The 20,906-nt window shown below is 35.8% G+C and overlaps 1 protein-coding gene across 3 annotated transcripts in view; it reads left to right on the plus strand.

Annotated features, from left to right (window-relative positions):
• Nucleotides 1–4,885: 4,885 nt before the first annotated feature.
• LOC115430433 (nipped-B-like protein B) overlaps nt 4,886–20,906 on the plus strand; it is a 52,011-nt gene continuing 35,990 nt past the window's right edge. Inside the window, exons 1-8 of one of the 3 annotated variants that reach the window (XM_030150432.1) lie at nt 4,886–4,998; nt 6,233–6,381; nt 8,244–8,409; nt 11,459–11,589; nt 17,935–18,043; nt 18,117–18,265; nt 19,906–20,036; nt 20,129–20,219. In XM_030150432.1, the coding sequence (XP_030006292.1) occupies nt 6,318–6,381; nt 8,244–8,409; nt 11,459–11,589; nt 17,935–18,043; nt 18,117–18,265; nt 19,906–20,036; nt 20,129–20,219 (841 nt within the window). In that variant the 5' untranslated portion in view covers nt 4,886–4,998; nt 6,233–6,317. The other 2 variants (XM_030150433.1, XM_030150434.1) reach the window with 2 other exon arrangements.

Consider the following 20,906-nt stretch of genomic DNA (forward strand, 5'->3'; position numbering starts at 1 on the left):
TGAGACTCTAATAGAAGTTGCAGCTTTGTTTTTGTTTTCCTTTCTGTTTTGTCTTTCTGTGTCTCTGCACCTCTCCATATGTTTCCTGTGTGTGTTGTAGAAGACAGTCAGCTGATTGTGCACAAACGTCCTGAAAATAATACCAGGTAAGCTAACACGTGAACAGGCTAACACAGCAGTCCAGTATCGTTTGAAATATTATTACGTTAAAATGATGCCAAACCTTCACTATTTTAATCCCCTTCGAGGGCCCAGAGGCGTTCACACGGGTTTCCGGTTTGGTCCACATGTTTTTAAATGACAGTGATGGACGTTATTATTGTCTCCTCACCGGTCGCGCGACTCGTTCCTTTTCATGTTTTTTTTCCGGTTGATCTATTGTAAGAAAATAGGGGATACTCTGTGGACCCCCATTTCCGGTCTTACCAAATTCGATTTTTTTCTGAAAATTATGTGATACCTACAAAGTCAGGTTCCGTCGAAGATAAAATAGTAAAGTCGTTTTCGTGTGGCAATTTCCCTTTCCCCTCAGAAATGTTCACAGTGACAAAGAGACCCCCCCCCTCCCGTCCAGCCTACTGTGGACTGGCCCCTCCCCCCCAATCCAGCCCACTATGGACTGGCGTTGATGGGCTTTTATTTATTTATTTATTTATTTATTTAAACCCTTTCATGTATGAATTATGAGAACCTTAATCAAGATTTTTTTTCCTGAGTGTTTTCATTCCTCTTTAGGCATGAACAAAAAAAAAAAACAAAAAAACAATGCAACTGAAAATTTTCCTATGAACCTATTTTTCATGGAGTTGCTCAAATGTCCACTCAGCTGGGCACCATAAGTTTAATTTTTGAAGCAAAGAAACATTTTTATTTTATTTTATTTTTCCTTTAACGTGTATTTACTGATATAGTGGGTGAAAACTATGAAATAAAAACATTTTTAATGCTGCTAATCTTATGTTTTCTCACATTTTAACATACTCTAATGAGTATTCTAACACTATTCATTTCATGGAGATAATGGGCAAAAAAAATTACAGTCTAATAACAGTAAAAAGCAATTTATTTCCACTCAAACATGTTACTGTAGATGAGGTTTATCAAGAACAGTGAAGTGACAGTAATGGTATGAATTGCAGTCTATGGGGATGATACATAAGTGTCTACTGTGTTGTCTGATATGGAACTAAAGCAACAAAATTCATGAATATATAAGAGAACAGCTGTAGAATAATTGTCCACTGTAGTGACCACTATGCCTGAAAGGGTTAATTTTAGTTTATTTAAATGGCAAAAGAGTTGAAATACAGTTTACAGAGAACAGTATAAAAAAGAAAATGAAATAATGGATGTACCAGGGCTAATGTAGTTTTTTGTTCAAAGTTAATTTACTGTTTTGCTTAGTAATTTAGTTTTTTTTTTTTTTTTTTTTTGCTAATTGTTTATGTTGATTGTTTCCTACTTTTGTTTAATATTTAGAAAAAATTGTTTTTACTTTCATGGTTATTATTTTCATTCTTTAATGTTTAGCACCTTTTGTTTTATGTTTCATATTGGTTTAGACCAGGGGTCTCAAACATGCGGCCCGGGGGCCCAATGCGGCCCACCAAAGGTTCTGATGTGGCCCGTGGGATGAATTTGGAAAGTGGAAAAATTTCACAGTCAAGGCTGTGGAACTCATTTTAGTTCAGGTTCCACATACAGACCAATATGATCTACAGTAAAATAATAACAGCAGAATAACCTACAAAAAAAATGACTCCCTATTTTCCTCTTGGTTTGATGTGAAAAAAAAAATTTACATTATGCCCATAAATAATGACAACTTCAAATGTTTGCCTTTTTTTTAGTGCAAAAAAATAACATTGAATTATGAAAATATTTGCATTTACAAACTATCCTTTAACACTAAAATATGAATAACCTGAACAAATGTGAACAACCAGAAATGTCTAAAGAAAATTTAGCACAATTTTAACAATTTTCTGCCTGTTACTAAGTGTTTAGTGTCTTTGTAGATCTGATCCATAATGCACATGTAGAAATGATCAAATGAGGCATAATATTGTTAAAATTGCACTTATTTTTCTTAAGAAATTTCAGTTTTTTCAGGTTATTCACATCTTTTTTGTCTGGATAGTTTAATAAAAGTAAGTATTTTCATAATTTAATGGGGGTTTTTTTGCACTAAAACAAAGACAGAAATTTGGAGTTGTCATTATTTATAGGTTATATTGTTATTATTTTACTGGTCCGGCCCACTGGAGATCAAATGGGGCTGAATTTGGCCCCTGAAAGACAATGAGTTTGAGACCCCTGGTTTAGGCCGTGGGCACCTGGGCATAAATAGGCAGCACCAAAGAAGACTAGCATGCACCTGTGTGGGCCTATGTTTTTTTGTTTTTTTTTTCTTTTTACCAGTCAGTCAGAGTCAGTCAACCAGGGAATAAAACACCTGAAATACATCTATGGTATGGACATTGTGTTTTTGACTGCGTAAACCATAAACCCACGGTTCATCTAGTAGTTATTTGTGTTATGTAAAAGTCTTAAGTTTAGTCACTTTTAATTTGGTTTAATTTTGATGACAAATAGTCTCTGCATTACATAAAAAGGTTGTATATATTACAGAAAACTAATGTTTTAATAGCCTTTTCACTTGTCGAATTGGTAAAGAGCCTAAAATGAAGTTCCATTTCTTTTTGGAAAGCAACAGAGCAAGGGGTTTTCTTTATAAATTAACTTTTATGAATAAAAACTTTTGCCAAAAACCAAAACAAATTTATTCAAAAATAAAAATTTTCCTCCTCTTTTAGTGTAATTATGAAAACCAAAAACAACATTTTCCCAGAGTGTACTCAGAGAAGCTGTTTGAACTGTGGGACGGAGAGGTGTGAATGGCATTACAATAACGGATACTAAACGTACAAACAAACATGTAAGGAAGCAGTTCCAAAACACCCACAAAATCTCACTTAAATGCAAATCCATTTGGAATTCAAAGTTTCATAAGATAAACTGGTGTGTATTGTGGCTTAATCCTTTTCAATTTTGTATCTCCAATAATATCAGAGAAATTAATTTTAAGGTTTTACATCTATCCCTGTAATTCCTTCCTCTCAAAATTTGCTGACATTAATGCAAACTGTACCTTCTGTAAAAATGAGAAACCAGAAACAATTTGGCACTTATGACTATGCCTCCTCTAACATGTTTTGGAGGGAACTGGAGCAAGTTATTTTGAACAAAACCAAAAAACGAATCTCAGTATCTCCAAGGGAAATGATAACTACATTTGAATGTTTTAATAAACCTTTATTTTTCTTAATCAATCTAATCATACTGATGGGCAAATATCATATTAATAAGGCACCGTTCTCCAAATCCCTCCACAACATCAACATCTTTGTTAAAGAATTAAAAATGTATTATAAAACATAAGCCTTAGCAAAAAATTCCAAACGTGAACGTACCCTCAATTTGTTTGATCATTTATTTTTTTTTAATACTTCATAACTTTCATTTTTTGCATTGCACTGTTTAGTCCAACGGCCTAAAGCAGGGGTCTCAAACATGCGGCCCGGGGGCCAAATGCGTCCCGCAAAAGGTTCCAATCGAGCCCGTGGGATGAATTCGCAAAGTGCAAAAATTCCACAGTCAAGGCTGTCGAACTCATTTTAGTTCAGGTTCCACATACAGACCAATATGATTTACAGTAAAATAATAGCATAAAAACCTACAAGAAATAATGACTGCATATTTTTCTTCTTGGTTTGATGTGAAAAAAGTATTACATTATGTCTATAAATAATGACAACTTCAAATTTTTGTCTTTGTTTTAGTGCAAAAAACAACATTAAATTGTGAAAATATTTATATTTACAAACTATCCTGTAACAATAAATTGTGAGTAACCTAAACAAATATGAACAACCTGAAATGTCTAAAGAAAATTAAGCACAATTTTAACAATTTTCTGCCAGTTACTGTTTAGTGTCTTTGTAGATCTGATCCATAATGCACATGTATAAATGATAAGTTGAGGCATAATATCATTAAAATTGCACTTATTTTTCTTAAGAAATTTCAGTTGTTTTCAGGTTATTCACATCTTTCTTTTGTTTGGATAGTTTATAAACATAAGTATTTTTATAATTTAATGGGTTTTTTTTGCACTAAAACAAAGACAAAAATCTGGAGTTGTCATTATTTATAGGTTATTATGCTGTTATTTTACTGGTCCGGCCCACTGGAGATCAAATCAGGCTGAATGTGGAACCTGAAAGAAAATGAGTTTGAGACCCCTGGCCTAAAGGGTCCAATGGACTATTGGTGTCAGTTAGCGTCCATCCTTAAACATTTTTCAAGAATCTTCGTCTCCGAAACCATCAGTCACAATGACTTGATATTTGTTGTGGAACATCTTTGGGGTATCTACCAAGTTTGTTCAAAGAATTGGGCAATATTGATTTTTAAAATTTTTTTATGAAATTTGGAAATTGTAATATTTCCCATTGGTTTATAATGGGACACATTTCAAAGTGCTATAACTTGAAGACAGTTGAAGATATTGATATAATTACTATTGGCAATAAATAGGAAGTCATATATGGGCTTTCATTTGGTGCCATGACCTTTGACCTTGAGTGACCTTGAAATGTCAAACGAATGTCAGTTAATGTCTTTAAATATACCGTTGGATTACAGAAGCCTTGGTCCTATTTTTTTTTTTTTTTTTTTTGTATTGTTCTGCTTACCTGCTTATTGTTTGTATCAATACTTGAATTGTATATGATGCTTATTTTTGTTAAATGTTGCATCTCTCTACTTGTTAATTATCAATAAAGGTTTAATAAAAAAAAAAAAAAAAAAAAAAAAAAAAAAGACGGAGAGGGAGCTCGAGCCTCTTCTCCACCTCCAGCTGCCATCCTACTCCTGCTCCTCCTCCCCCTCCTCCTCCTCCTCCAGAACCACTTCTCTTTCTCATCACATCCTGAGGTAAATAAGCCAGATTCAACAATAACAATCGCCTTTTTTCACGCAAACGCGCTTTACCGGGACCTTTGTTGCTTCGACCGGCACATCAGGCTGCAGTTAGAAAACGATCCTATCTGATCCAAAGGGATCATTATGATCTGTGATGGGGTCTTTGCTTTGTACCCCTGCCTCCCTGGCGTCGGGTCGGGGTTACGCTTCCTTAGGCAAGTCCGAGGTCCACTTTGTGAGCTAGAGATGCGGCTACGAAGGCCATAGCATGTGTAAGATGTAAATGTAAACCTGTACACGATCTGTTTGGTCAAACCAGCGGTGTAGAGTAGGCGATTGTGTTTGATACAGTCCCGGTGATGCTAGCTTAAGCAACTTAAAGAGATACCTAGCTAGTTAGCATAGCTGCATCTCCAGTTGTTGCTAGCCGGCTAACCCCGAGTTCATTTTGCTTACTTTAATAGATGTCTTTATGTGACTCGCCCTCATCCAGTGTGTTTACGTCGCCGAAAATAGTCATACCTGAGTAATAATAGTCACATACGCCGGGAAGACAGGCTAATGTTGCTGGTTGGACATCCCCGTAAACCTCAACTAGCAAAAGATATAATTTGGAATATTCCTTTGCTTTAGAGGTCTTTACTGTTTGTTAGCTAACTTTAGTGGGTTTCACCGGCAAAAAATGAATGAACTTACTTAGGTTTATACTATGAACTATATAGAGATAAGTCATCTGAGTCAATTACAGTCCTTCAAAGCTTTCTAACTTTATATTATGTATTGCAGCAGATGCAGTAGTTGTGGAAGCAGCCAGCTCTTCTTGCACTCGCTGGAACACTGTGGATAGCTAAAATGGTTGACTTTCTGTCTGTCCTGGCAGAAACTGGATGCACAAGTTGAGCAGGGTTAAAATGGCACATGATAATAATGGTTTGTATTCATAGAGGAGAGTGCACAAGGGCCTAGAAATGCTTTGGACCAGTGGAATTAATATCAGAATCTGATGCAAATCAATAACTCTCAAAGACAGGCCCAGACAAAGCAGTCCAGCTGTAAAAGCTGGTGTACACTTTCTACGTCACCAGCCCTGACTGAAACAATACACACTCATGTGGGTGACAGTTTTGAAATCCCATCCGAGAAGAAATATGGTATAGGGAAACAGCAAGCTGGGCTGGACCTTATTGTCAAACATGTGTCTTTGTCTTGTGTGATTTAAGATTATCTTTTCATTTTGTCTCTGCAGCATTTTGGAGATGTGAGGAAAAGGAAGAGATTGGTGTTATTGAGCAGCTTGTGTATTGACACGACCTCTTGACCTCATCTTCAGCATGAATGGTGATATGCCTCATGTTCCCATCACTACTCTCGCTGGAATTGCTAGCCTGACAGACTGTAAGTACAACAACCTGTCTCTGCTGTTGTTCATGTACAAACAGTGGAATCAAGATTCCTATGTTCACACTGCTGGCCAAAGTGGTCCAAATCTGAGCTTTTCAATCATGTGTTGCTCAGACCACAGGGAATCTGATCTTTTCTGTTCTGATTTGGGCCTCAGCCATATGTGGTCCCAAATCAGATGCAGATCTGCTTAGATACATGAATGCAGCAGTAATATGAAGAGTAAAACACAGGACCATTTGACTCCTCAGTGATTACTGGTTAATACATACATATATATATATATATATATATATATATATATATTAGTGCTGTCAAACGATTAAAATTTTTAATCAGATTAATCACAGGGTCGCTGTGGATTAATTTAGATTAATCACAATTAAATAGAATTCATTTTTAATCTATATTAATCACGGTTCATTTTGCATGAGCAAACAGACTCAAGAAAGAAGGGGATATATCTGCACGTAACGGGTTTATTAAACACCTTCAACAGTTTTAACAAAACAACTTGAAACAAAACAACTGTACCCAACTGTTTTGTCGTAGTTTTTTCATCCTCATATTTCCATTCAATGTGCTGTTTAGCATCTTCCATCTTTATGGGTTTGTTCTGCTGCCTGTCACTACTGGATCAACTGACCAATTGCACATGCGCTACGCTAACTGTACTTGGATAAACTGACCTAAATGCATTGGCAGAGACGTTCAGAGTCATTATATAAATCCACGTTAATTTTGACACCCTAACATATATATATATATATATATATATATATATATATATATATATATATATATATATATATATATATATATATATATATATATATATATATATATATATATGTGTGTGTGTGTGTGTGTGTATGTGTATATATATATATATCTATGTATGTATGTATGTATATATATGTATATATGTGTACGTGTGTGTGTGTATATATATATATATATATATACACACACACACACACATATATATATGTGTGTAGACATTTTATTTATTTATAAGTGCCTTTCAAGACACGCAAGGACACTGTACAACAAGATAAAACAGACAACGCATAAAATACAAAGAAGTAAACAAATAGATAGAAGAATAATTACTATCTATCTATCTATCTATCTAAGTATATATATATATATATATATATATATATATATATATATATATATATATATATATATATATGTATATGTATAGATATAAAAAATAGTCCTTTATAGTCCTTAATTACAATTATTGACTTTGAGAGCTCACAGAATGAAGGAATTACACGGAATCCCCGGGAGTTTTCAAACACTTTGGTTTGATGTTCAGCTCCACATTTATTGATGTATTTAATTAGATGTTTATCACTTTGATTTGGATATTCATTTCAACAGCTTGCCAGTTTGTTATAGTCAAAGACATTTAATTTCTGACAATGTTTGCAGTATTTATATTGGCTGCCAGCTTCATCATGCTCCAGAATTTCACTATTGTATTGCTTTTGAAAATCTTTTTAACTGTCCAATGTTTTAAATGTGTATGTTAATATTTTTCCTGAAGGAATCACGATTAAACCTTTCACATCAGTTGATAGAGATAATTGTCATGAGAAATATCAAATCATTACTTATTAACAGTTTAATGATACATTTTTAGTGCTGACTGAAATGTATAGAAACCATTGCAAATTGTTTGTAAAATTGGGGCAAAAAACAAAAGATATAAGGCATTAAACTATGATTTATTTAATGCTTGTTTTGCTTATTTTGACCATCGAGATAATAAGAAAGAAAGAAATTGAATACACTGAGTTCAAAATGACTACAATGTTGTCTAATGTGTCTGTTCTTCCTCGAAGTGTTGAACCAGCTTCCCTTGCCTTCTCCTCTCCCTGCCACCACTGCCAAGAGCCTGCTGTACAATGGAAGGATCTCTGAAGAGGTTAACAGCCTGTTGGTGTGTAGAGATGAAAATCTGGTGACTCAGCTGGTGCATAGTCTTAACCAGGTCTCCACTGAACACATGTAAGCACCACTCTCACCTCTACACTCTGAACTACTACTGTTGTGTGACAAAGGCTGCTTGTAGTATTAAAAGGGTCATATTTCTCTAAACCCACTGTTATTAGTCTTTGGTTCATTTATTTGTGTATTTGGACCCTAATAGTTCATACAGTTTGAATTTGAACCCTCCAGGTGGTGCAAAACTATCTTTATATTCATTCCGGCAAAAATTGAGTGGATTTCTACAATCTGTTTGAATTCTTGCTTAATTTGTTACGTCTGTAACTAGTTCCATCTCCACATTTGCACATATAAGGTCCAGACTTCAGATGAACATTTCTCCGAGTACGACATAATTCTTTTGTCAGCAGCAGCGGTTGTAATCCATACTGAAAATATGGCCAGACTTGGAGCCAATTACCTAAAATGTTCCCCTCCAACAACCTGGAGGGGGCGGGGCCTGAAGTGGCTCATGTACATTTAAAGGGCCAGCACTCCAAACCACCTTTCTGGTGTCATTACTCAGAAATAGGGTTGAAGATGGACCTGTGGAGTTGAATTAATGAAGAATTCAGACGCAAGCAGAGCACTTACAGTTTATGGAGACCACAGGGAAATGTTGGAAAATTAAGAATTCCATTAAAAAAAAAGCAAAATATCACTCTACAGAATGTCACTGAAGGTTCACTACTGACTTAACAGATTTACAATCAACCAAATCAATGCTTAATCATTGTGTTTGTTGTGGTTGTCTTTGGAAATCCATCAAATATTTCAGTGTAGTAACATTTTCACTGACTTTAACAAAGATTTGTCAAGTGTTGATGTTTTGCAGCAGTCAAGTTACATTCATTAATTGACAAGGTCGACCAGACAGTGCTTTAGGAAGGGTTAATTTGATAGTGAAACCAAAAGGGATGGGCCATAAAAAAAATTACACTTCAGTGTTTTACAAATTTTTATTCATGCATACTTTGACTGAATTAAAATTATATTTGTTTTCAGTGTTCTACACTTAGATTTCTTAAACTTTCCACTACTTGATAAGTGTTTTAAACCACAAATAACTCCAAAAAATGGTCTGTCTGTGTGTTTGTGTGTGAGGAAAATGCACACATTACTGGTCATTTTTGGAATATGAAATATAATTTCAATTTTAAACATATTTCTAACTCAGACACATAAACTACAGTATGAAAACTAGAGAAAGAAGTAGCAGGGCGAGGTCAAGGGCGTCATGGATGGACAGCCCACTATTTTTTGATTCATAACTTTTGAACCAAACAAGTTTAAGACAAATATTACATGTAATTGTAAAGGTCTAAATGCCATCTTAAACAGACTCAAAGGGCAAAATTTAGTTTCAAATATTTTTAAATTAAAAATTTTAAAAACTATTGTGTCACAGATGGACAAAATTAATGTCTGTTTTTTGCAAGAATTCCAAAGTTCTCAAAAGGTTCTCTATGACATTTTCATCCTAAAATGTATTCAGTGTATACCTTAAACCCTCTATTTTACAACCGAATAATTGGTTAGAGGAAAAAAATATTTGATCATACCTAAATAGAAAGAGTTTTGAAAGATGGCAGCATCATGGATGGACAACAAAAGTAAATTTAAAATTAAACATTTTTTTAATTTCAGTTATCAATATCTTTGACATTTTTTTTGGTACAATATTTACAACATACAAATAATATTAACATTATATTCACATGTATTTTGCATAGATATATGCATGTATTAATTTTAAACATTGTGCGTTTAGAACAGGACATAAATAATATAATAGTCAAATATCAATGTATTTGGACTAAATGTATTATATTTATGAGAGTTTATAAAATAAATCCAGAATGACGGCACAAAACTCTGTCACTTTACAAACATTCTCACTCATAAAACCCCTCAGATTTTTTTTTTTCACAAATTTTTTCTCATTTCAAAATACATTTTCCTGAAAATATAAGTAATTCCCCCCCCCCCCCCCCCCCCCCCCCCCCCAAAAAAAAAAAAAAAAAAAAATCTAAATCTGATGTAGATTATTGTAGTTAAATTTTTTTGACCAGATGTGACCCTTCCCTTGACTTCATCCAGCAGCTTTCATTGTACATGTTTTGGAGTGTGTCTCTGTTTAGTGTCATATAATGTAAAAATATCCAACAGACCAACTGTACCTTTAACATGCAGACTTTTATAATGACATAATTGCACAGGCTGACGATGGGATATGCGGTGTAAATTTCTACCATAATCCCCAGTCCTAATTTAAAGTCTATTAAGGTGATGTGAAGGCTTTTCACTTGCTCCTGCACCTACATCAGGGGTGTCAAACTCATGTTACTTCAGGGGCCACATACAACCCAATATGACCTGCAGTGGGCCGGATGATTAAAATAATAACACAATAATGCAAAAATAATATCAATTCCAAAATTTGTATGTCTAATTTCTGTTTTAGAGTGAAAAAAGTAAAATTATATTATCAAAATTTTTAAATCCTTTAAAAAAATGTGGAAAAACATGAACAACCATGGCAAAAATTAAATTTATTAAGAAAAAAAGTGCAATTTTGACAATTTATGCCATTATTTGGCCACAGCTTCTCATTTTCACATGTTCATTACAACTTACAGATCACAGTGGATCTACAAATACACAAAACATTTAATGACAGACAGAATATTGGTACAATTACTCTTAATTCTCTTAAGACATTTCAGGTTGTTCATATTTGTTCAGGTTTTTCACATTTTTTGTAAAAGGCTAGTTTGTAAATGTTAACATTTTTGTGTAATTTTACTTTATTTTACACTAAAACAAAGAGACAAATTTGTAGTTTTCATTATTTATAGGTTATTATGATAGTATTTTACTGGTCTGACCCACTTTAGATGGAATTGACCTAAAATTATTTTGACATCCTTGATTGTTAACATCTTCAGTGTAATTTTTGTGTTTCACTAATCCATCCCACGGGCTGGACTGGACCCATTGACAGGCGGGTTTTGGTCCCCAGGCCGCATGTTTGACACCCCTGACCTACATGATGGTTTTGTCTTTACAGAGAGTTGAAAGACAACTTGGGGAACGATGAGCCAGAGGGTGACATGCCCATGCTGCTACAAACTTTGCTGTCGAGGAGCCCCAAAATCTTCAGGGATAAAAGTACACCGATCCAGAACACGGTTTTGGGCGGTAAGGACGAGATACTGCTGTTTTCTGCTGTAACTCTTTACTCTAACTAAGTATTTCCTGGATCAGATTCACTTCCTTTTCCCAGTTAAACTAAATTAGTTGTTTCTGTATTAGTGGAACGAATTATCCCATTTACACCTGATATTAAAAATATGATCTGGACACACTGTCTGGATAATAAAGAATCTTGGCTTTGCATTTCCACCTGGTATATTCAATCCATTCTACTTCTCTGTATTCAGATTGTATCTCTATCCCTCAGAGCAAAACCTGCATATGAATCATTTAATGTGGGTTCAAATCATAATATGATGTTGTAGTAGCATAATCTTGTTATAACAAAATCCATTTTACTGTTGGTATAAGGAAGATTACTCACCATTATCATTTAAAGGGCTCATATTTCTCTAAACCCACTTTTATTAGTCTTTGGTTCATTTATTTGTGTATTTGGACCCTAATAGTTCATACAGTTTGAATTTGAACCCTCCAGATGCTGCCAAGATATCTTTATATTCATTTGGGCAAAAATTGAGTGGATCTCTACAATCTGTTTTAATTCCTGCTTAATTTGTTACATCTATAACTAGTTACATCATGACATTTGCACATATAAGGCCCAGACTTCAGACGAACATTTCTACGAGTACGACATTATTGTTTGTCAGCAGCAGCGGTTGTAGTCCATACTGAAAATATGTCCAGCCTTGGAGCCCATTACCTAAAATGTTCAGTTGTTGGTTTAATTAACGAACACAAGCAGCTGAACGGGACAGAGCAGCAGAGGCAACAACCTGGAGGGGGCGGGGCCTGAAGTGGCTCATTTGCATTTAAAGGGCCAGCGCTCCAAACCACCTTTCTGGTATCATTACTCGTAAATAGGGTCGAAGATGGACGTGTGGAGTTGAATTAATGAAGAATTCAGACCCAAGCAGAGCATTTACAGTTTATGGAGACCACAGGGAAATGTTGGAAAATGAAGACTTCCATTAAAAAAACACAAAATATCACTCCTTTAGGTTAACTTTGTGTCACTGTCTCTGCTCTGTCTAACGTCAGTCAGACACTTGCTGTTGGTGTTACAGCCAGGTTTGGTAACAACCCGCCCTCACATTTATTATGAAATGTCTTGGTAAATGTATCTATTTCTTCAAGAACCATCCAGTTCTGTTATGACAGCACTGTCACCACATAAATGTATTAAACATCTTGTTTCCTGAGGCTCTGTGGATGGGAATCGTCCGTTTCTTTGAATATTTATATGTGTTTGCTAATTGCTCACACTAAATTCTCACTGTTATATGTTGGTCAGATGTTGGAGGTGGTGATCATGTACGTACAGATGCAAGCACAATGTTCAGACTATGCACCGCCCTAAAACCTGTATATACCATGAGCCAGAATACCTCTAGATCTGACAGGCAGATCACATTGAAATCTTGAAATCACTATATATTTACCCCTTGAATGAACATTTTCGTGATTTAAATAACTTTGATCCTAGATACAGATGGGTGCTTCTATGAAACTGGTCCTGAAAACAGGACAGAGGGGCTAAAAATTCAAACCAGATGTAGACTAATGTTATGAAGCAAGTTTGGAAGCACTTTGGGTCTATTTTAAAAATAAATATTTACTGAGATAAAAGAGAAACTATTTTTCAGATAAAACACATTTTAGTATATTTTTATATTATTTTTTTTATACAAAAATCCACCTGCAGTATGGTAAAAAGGACACAAAAATTACACACTACTATTTTTTGTAAATATCTTTTTATTCTCTCACAGGTACATTTTGGGAATCAAACTAATTATGCAAGGCAGAGTGTTTCACAAAAATGGCTGCTGTTGAAAAATCCCTCATGATTTCTATGCGTTTAAATGGGCAGGTTCCGCGTGTAAGGCAAGTGGACACGATGGGTTTCACACCAAACCTGGAATGAGACTGAGATTGATGAAAAACCTGCATGTGTGTATTGGAAAAAACACTAGGATCGACACATTTAACACAGTGTCTTTATTTATAGTCTATATAAGACCATTTACACACGTTTTCACATCTAATGCACTGACACCTAGGGAGATTTAATGTCCATCGTTGGGTCCTATTTTTGGGCCCAATATTTGATTAAAAATTCATTAATTATGGGATGGCTCAGAGCAAGAGTACAATTTTTTTGCATTTATCTGAGGTCATCATTAGGTCCATCCTGGGGGGAAATATGTCTACATTTACCTTTTTATTATTGGGTCTAAAAAGCAGGCAAAGTGCCAGATACCAAAATAAACCCAGTTTCATAGAAGCACCCAGATTCCATTGTAATAGTCGGAGGAAATGGGGTCTTTCACATGTCAAAAACTGGTGTAACTATTAATATTCTAATTGCTGCATTTCATTGGAGTAACTGCACGAAAACAGCCAAACTAGTGTTAATGGCGTCACTTATGTTGTAACATCATGTAAGATACAAGATGAGGGTGTCTTGGCCTCCAGTGGTAGTGACCAATAATATTCTTTCTATCTTCAGTTGGGGGTTTGCTCTTCGGTAATGACTTAATGGTGAGAATTTCAAAGCGCCTTATTTGCAAATGAAGACTCAGTGTTAATGAGCCAGCTTTGGCAGCTACTGTGTTTAGTCATGAGAGGTGAGAAGCTTTCCTTACCCAATACACAAAGAAATACTTCTAGTAGTAGTGGAACAAATCTCAGAGATACTCCACTAACCAAACTACAAAGCTATCCCTGTGGTTCCTCACAGTACCAGTAGTTTGACTGATACAGGGTTCCTTTCCAACAGAGGTGAACGAGCCCTTTAAACATCTGTCTTCATTGGACACTTTTTATTACTCAAAGCATTTGTTGTGTTAATGTCATTAGCAGTAAGATTATTGCCATGTTCAGTTGTGTACAGGTCTTCAACCTTTGATCAGGAAATTTATGAGCAGCTGCAATAATATGCAATTACAGATAATTATAAGGATGCAGCATATAAACACTCTTGAATACTCAATGACTGTTTGTACTGTTGGAGCATGTAGGAGGATTTGGAGTTTCTGATCCAGTGGAATGGCAGATTTGCTAAATAATTACATGACACCAAAGTCTGTCCGTAGCCTTGATAAATCCTCACTCTTTCCCTGCAGCTGTAACCTCCTCCTTGATCTCTTTGATGTGGAGACAGTTTTGTGGTGGTCATGAATCATTTTAGGTGATACACTTCCTTAAAATATTGCAGTGATATTTTCAGAAATATCAAACATCTGGGCAGTTTTATATGTTTATAAGATTTGGGTCACCCTACCCAAGTTATAACATTAACCCATAAAGACCCAAACATCCACCGTCGACCAAAACCATCTACTGATCTAAAATGTTTAATAGGTGCTGATCCACGAATCCTGTCAATACATGTAAATAATTGGTATAAAATACAGTTCTTCATCTTTTCATGGTCATCAGATATGACCCATATGGACGTTCAGAGGCTCCGTAGTTACCGTGGAAACACCATCATCTTCTACAACATTTATTCACCAGTAAAACCCATGGAGTTGGATCAATGACAGTGGATGGACACACTGGGTTTATGTTTTGTTAATGATAAAAGAAGTCACTTTTTCTTCAGTTTTCTCAGTTTTTGACAAAATATTCCTCAACTTTAATCTGAGCTTTTAAGAACATCTACATGATCAGTACATTAAATATTGTAAAATACCAGATTTTCACTGGAAAATGCAAAATACTGATGATTATTTTATAATAAATGGTGATAAATCTCATAGGAAATATTGACTATAGAGAAAAAAATCATTTTGGAACTGCCACTAAAGAGGCGCCGGGACTTTATAGGTTAAAATGCATAGACATAAGCATGAAGAACTAGTTGACCTATAGCTACCTTGTTTAAGGAGTTGATGGTAAACAATAAGTTCTGGTGCCAACACTGTATCACTGGTTCAGGCTTTGATCACATGTGGACCTAACCTTAACCCTTTAGGATAAGCTTTAAGTGCGACCTTTGTTACCTGGCGTTAAGAGCATTTCCTTAAATTAGTCTCCAAATGATCATTTGTAATTGGTTCACATAAGCGATGTCCCGATCTGGATTTTTTTGCTTCCAATCTGATTTTTTTATGGTTAGTTTTGCCGATACTGATCTAATACCGATACTTTTTACTATTAAATTTTGATTTTAAAACAAACATGAATTTCTGATGTATGGTTAACATCAAAATAGCTCTTCCCAGCATTAAAATTAAAATACAACCAAAGTATGACCCAAAGGTTTTTATAATGTTTCATAACATAACCAACAACTTTTTTCTTTTTTTTTTTTTTTTTTTTTTTCAACAAACATTAAGTCAGGTCATATAAAGAACTAAGTCCAATCCAATCCAGTATTTGTGGTATATTATACCTCTTATAAAAATTTTTAAAAAACTTTTAAAGTAAGATTTTAAATATAAAGAAAATAAATAAGCAAGCAATTGGGTAACTTAAATTTTACATATAAAAAAAAACGTTTATTCTCCGGGCTCTGTTTCAGTGTCCATTCAGCTTTCATTCTACGTTCAGCTTCAATGCAGCCTTGGAGTTCTCATACTCAGCTGTGTGATACTTTCGTAAGCGACAAATCTAATTTGTTATATTAAAGTGAACCCTGATGCTCCTTCCTTGTCCAACTGCCAGTTTACACATCTTGCAAGTTGCTGCTTGAGTTTTGTTGTTTTCCAGAGAAAAGTATTCCCACATAGTGGACATGGGCGGCTTGAGCGGGGTGTCCAATGACCGTAGGGTCGGCGGTTCGAATCCTGGCTTCAACTGTCCACATGTCGAAGTGTCCTTGGGCAAGACACTGAACCCTAAATTGCTCCCAGTAGGGCATGGCAGCAGCCTCCCACTGGTGTATTAATGTGTGTGAATGTGAGGAATTGTAAAGTGCTTCGGGCACCGTTAAGGTGTAGAAAATGCGCTATGTACGTTCAGTCCATTTACCATGTTGCATGATGTTTCGTTTTCGTTTTTATTTATGGAAACCAACCACACTGAAAACTTATGTGAAAACTGGATTGGCCCAATCGTGACTAAATCCAATCCAGTCCGATCTTCTAAAAAATACCAGATCGGCAGCTGATAACGATCCTTAGATCAGATCGGGACATCTCTAGTTCACTTTCCTGCTCTATATGCAAATAAACAAGCTCCTCAAGAGCAACAGGCTGGGTTTGTAGTGTTTGTGTTTTTGTGCATACCGCAGACTACCAGCAGCTTTTAAGACGAAGTGTTTTCCTGCCTGTTACTCAGTGTATGAGTTAGGGCTGTATGATAAAAAATAAAAAATAAAAAATAAAATCCCGATTTTTTTTTTCCTCTTAAAAACTCGATTTTTGATTTAGAATTTTTTTTGTGTAAAACTACAAAAGACTACAGAAGTCAGCATGTTGTTTTCATGTGCAGCCCACAATGCAACGCACTGCTCCTTACATCAAATCTGTGATGGTATCACAGAATGCCTGAAAATTCCTGCCCTGATGAGCCCTGATGGGCTCATAGAAGTTATACCATTGTAAGTCAGTGACAGGCATCAGTCATGCAGGTGTGTGTGGATCAGATAAGTGATCCCCATGGGTCAAATTTAAATTGGGGGATATGTGCATGGAGGAGACCGACCCAGGACACGCTAGAGGGATTATATCTGTGGTCTGGAACACCTCAGGATTCCCCCAGAGCTGGTGGATGTGGTTGGGCAGAGGGCTGTCTGGGCTCCTCTGCTGAGGCTGCTGCCCCCACGACTTAGGAAGCTCTTGTATTACAGCTTTGTCAGCCTGTCATAGTTTTCAGATGCCTTGAGACACTTTCACCTTTTAATATCCTCCGTTTTCATGGAAGCTAGGGTTAGTTTTAGGGTTATAACAAAGGAAGTATAAAAGCCAACATGCTGGAGTTTCTGTTTGTAACATATGGCTGAAACACAGCTGAGACTTCATCAGTTTAACTAGTGTAACCCTACCCCTACCCCTAACCTCACGGCTCACCTGTGACCTACCTACAGTGACTACATTAGCTGAGTGTTCAGTTCTTTGGTGCGCCCCAGGAGGTCTGCCATGGTCAAACTGCACATAGAAATAAGCACCCCAGACCAAACTGACAATTAAAATCTGCATCCTTAAAGTGTCCTGAGTGTGTTCATACAAGGCATTAGAGTGGTCCATATGTGATCACATTATTGAAGGCTGATGTTAACGCTAGGTCTGAACAGGTTGCACATGTTTCATCATGCACTTTTAAGTGTGACTTGTTTTTTACCATTTACTTAATATCTCTTTAAAAATATTTTCCCAGATGTTCGGCAGCAGCCAATGATCCAGCAGTACAAGGTGTCGCAAAATCAAGTCCACGGCAGTCCTGGAACCAACTATCAGCAAACCACCATCACTCCGAGTCCATCTGGGTAAGCAGCTACCACTATGTTGTTAGAAAGGTTCATCATTTATCCTTAACTTCTAATCTTTCTTTTTTCCCAGATGCTTTACATCTGCACAGGCAGGGTCAGGTACTCGGTTTATCCCTGAGCAGAACAGCCCAATTCCAAGTCCCTACACACCTCAGAGTCCTGACGACTACCTGCAGTACAATCCTCCCAGTTATTCTCAACACCAACAGACTCAGCAAGGTGAGCACAACAAGACTTTAATAGGAAGGTGATGGGGAAGCCACAGAACTCATATGTTATGAAATATGTAAAGGTTTGAATGTTCCTTTGAATGTGCTTTTGTCCTACTGCTGTTTTAAAAAGTCAGTGTTCATTTACATGGGATAAATGTTCAGTTTTCAGGTACTATTCATAAGATTAGTAACTAGCATGTTGACCCGTGGTTCCCCATGGGTTCTAGACTTCATCATTGCCAGTACTGAGGGTGGGATGCAAAAAGTGGCGGGAGGGTGTTTAGAATCCACATCCCGACCCTGATGCTGGCCATTGCAATGTAATTGTAAGGCAGTTGTATTCCAAAATTGCTAATATCTCCCAAAATATTGGTCCTGTCAACTTGTTGTTTTTGGTAGTCTCTTCCTTGACCAAAAATACATATGTAGGCAAACTGCAGCAGTTGGCTCTTTCTGGATTTTGTGTGATGCTTAAGACCCACATGCACACACATAATATAAGATATTCAGGTATTACAGCTACAATAAATATTTGTGTAATAGAGTAGTTCTCAGCTATTAGCTTAATTAGTAGTAGTGGTAATTTATTCGTCCACTTAACAAAACATGATATATACATACATACAGTGTGAATTTCTAAATTAAACATGGGCAAAAAGGTGTAGGCAGAAGCAACAGCTTATTTATGCCTACCCTATTTACAAAAAGGAAAGTTGCAGAAACAAAACAAGAGAACAAGATGGTGCAGTTTTAAACAGTAATATAGATAAAACAAATAATATAGTCTAAGCAAAATCTTAGATCCATACTGATAATTGGCTTACTTTATCCTAATATTTTATATTTATTGGATACCTTAGTTTTAAACATTCTTTTAAATGTAGTGACTGATGTGCATGTTTTTAATTCTTTATCAAGATTGTTCCATAATTTTACTCCAATTACAGATATGCAATTGCCTTCTATATTGATAATTGATGGACGAATCACAATGTTCTGATTCCAGTTCAGATCAGCTGCTTATCAAGTGCAATTTTGATTAACTTTTTTTCAGCATTTATTTATTACTCATTTTTCTCCATTTTGTTGAATATTTGGTTTTTGTACAATTTTTGAGCCATCTTGTAAATTTTATTGATTATGCTGTTTAATATTTGGTAATTCTCACTACATTTTTTATGTAGAATTATGTATTTTTGATTGATTTATTGTGAGTTATTATTCAAATGTTTATTCTTTGCAGTAATACAGTAGTAGGAGAAAATGCCATGACATTTGAAGTAGATCGAAGAAGACAAAATGCTTTTATTTTGTAGGTTTTTTAAGTGTGAATATTTTCCTGTTTCTTTTCTCACCTGTGGCAGTCCTTGGGTTGTGGATCAAACAAGACGCACATCAGACTTTGTCATAATTTTTCACAATTTTCTGGCATTTTATAGACCAAACAGTTGATTAATTGAGGCAACACTTAAAAATGGTTTAATTGACAATGAAGGTAACTGTTAGATGCTTTAGTAGATGTTAATTTTCCATTATATGTTATTTGATTATGTGAAAAAGAAAGAAAATACAACACTGAAACTAAATATTAGGTACAGTACAACCGATATAATTTTAAAGCATATTTTATTTTATTGTTTGTTTTAGTTGCTGGCAGTATGAGAAATACCCACGGCAACAAAGTCTCTGGACAGCTATCGAATAACTCATCCGATCACAATGTGAGACCAAGCCCCAATGACGACTATATGAAGGTGGATCACAGACTGGGAAATGAGGTAATGCAGAGGAACCGGGCACCTGAACTGGACCTCAGCAGCAGACACTGACTGTTAAAAACAGTGAGATCAAATGTCTTGTATTTTGACAGGAGAACGACTCCTCATTGAGGCCTGCGGCTTTTACTGTGAAATCGCCTCAGTCCACGTGTTCCCCAGCCGGCGGTGAAGATCCTGCAAAAAGTACGCTCTAACTGAAAATATTCTTGTATAGAGGGTATGCACTGACGTCACAACATGCCCCTCCAGGTGGAACTTAGTTGCAAAACATGGCAGTAAGCAGCATAGTTAAACAAAAGGCAGGGGGACCTGACAGGGATCCTTACAGTTTAACCAAAGAACCTGGAGTCTATGGACACTGACATGTGAGCAGAGGTTCATCCACATTTGTATTTAGGCCTCCTGACTTCCACCCCAAGGGACATATACAGGGTTCATATGGTGCTTGAAATCTTTGAGAATGCTTGAATTTCAGTGTTGTGTTTTCAAGGTCTGAAAAGTGCTTGAATTTCAGTTCAAGTGCTCAAAAGTGCTTGCAATTATCATATGTGATGTGATGTATTTATTTATTTTTAACCCATAAAGACCCAAAAACAAACAACCACCAGCGACCAAAACCATTTACTGATTTAAATGGTTTAATAAGTTCTGATCCACTAATCCTATCAATCCATGTAAATAATTGGTGTAAAATGCAGTTTGTCATCTTTTCATGGTCATCAGATATGACATATTTGGATGTTCAGAGGCTCCGTAGTTACAGTGGAAACACCTTCATTTTCTTCAACATTGATTCACCAGTAAAACCCATGGAGTTGGATCAATGACAGTCAAATGTAAACATAAACCTAAACCTTAAGTGTGTTGATG

The sequence above is a fragment of the Sphaeramia orbicularis genome, chromosome 12 (assembly GCF_902148855.1).
Source record: "Sphaeramia orbicularis chromosome 12, fSphaOr1.1, whole genome shotgun sequence".
Taxonomy (NCBI): Eukaryota; Metazoa; Chordata; class Actinopteri; order Kurtiformes; family Apogonidae; genus Sphaeramia; species Sphaeramia orbicularis.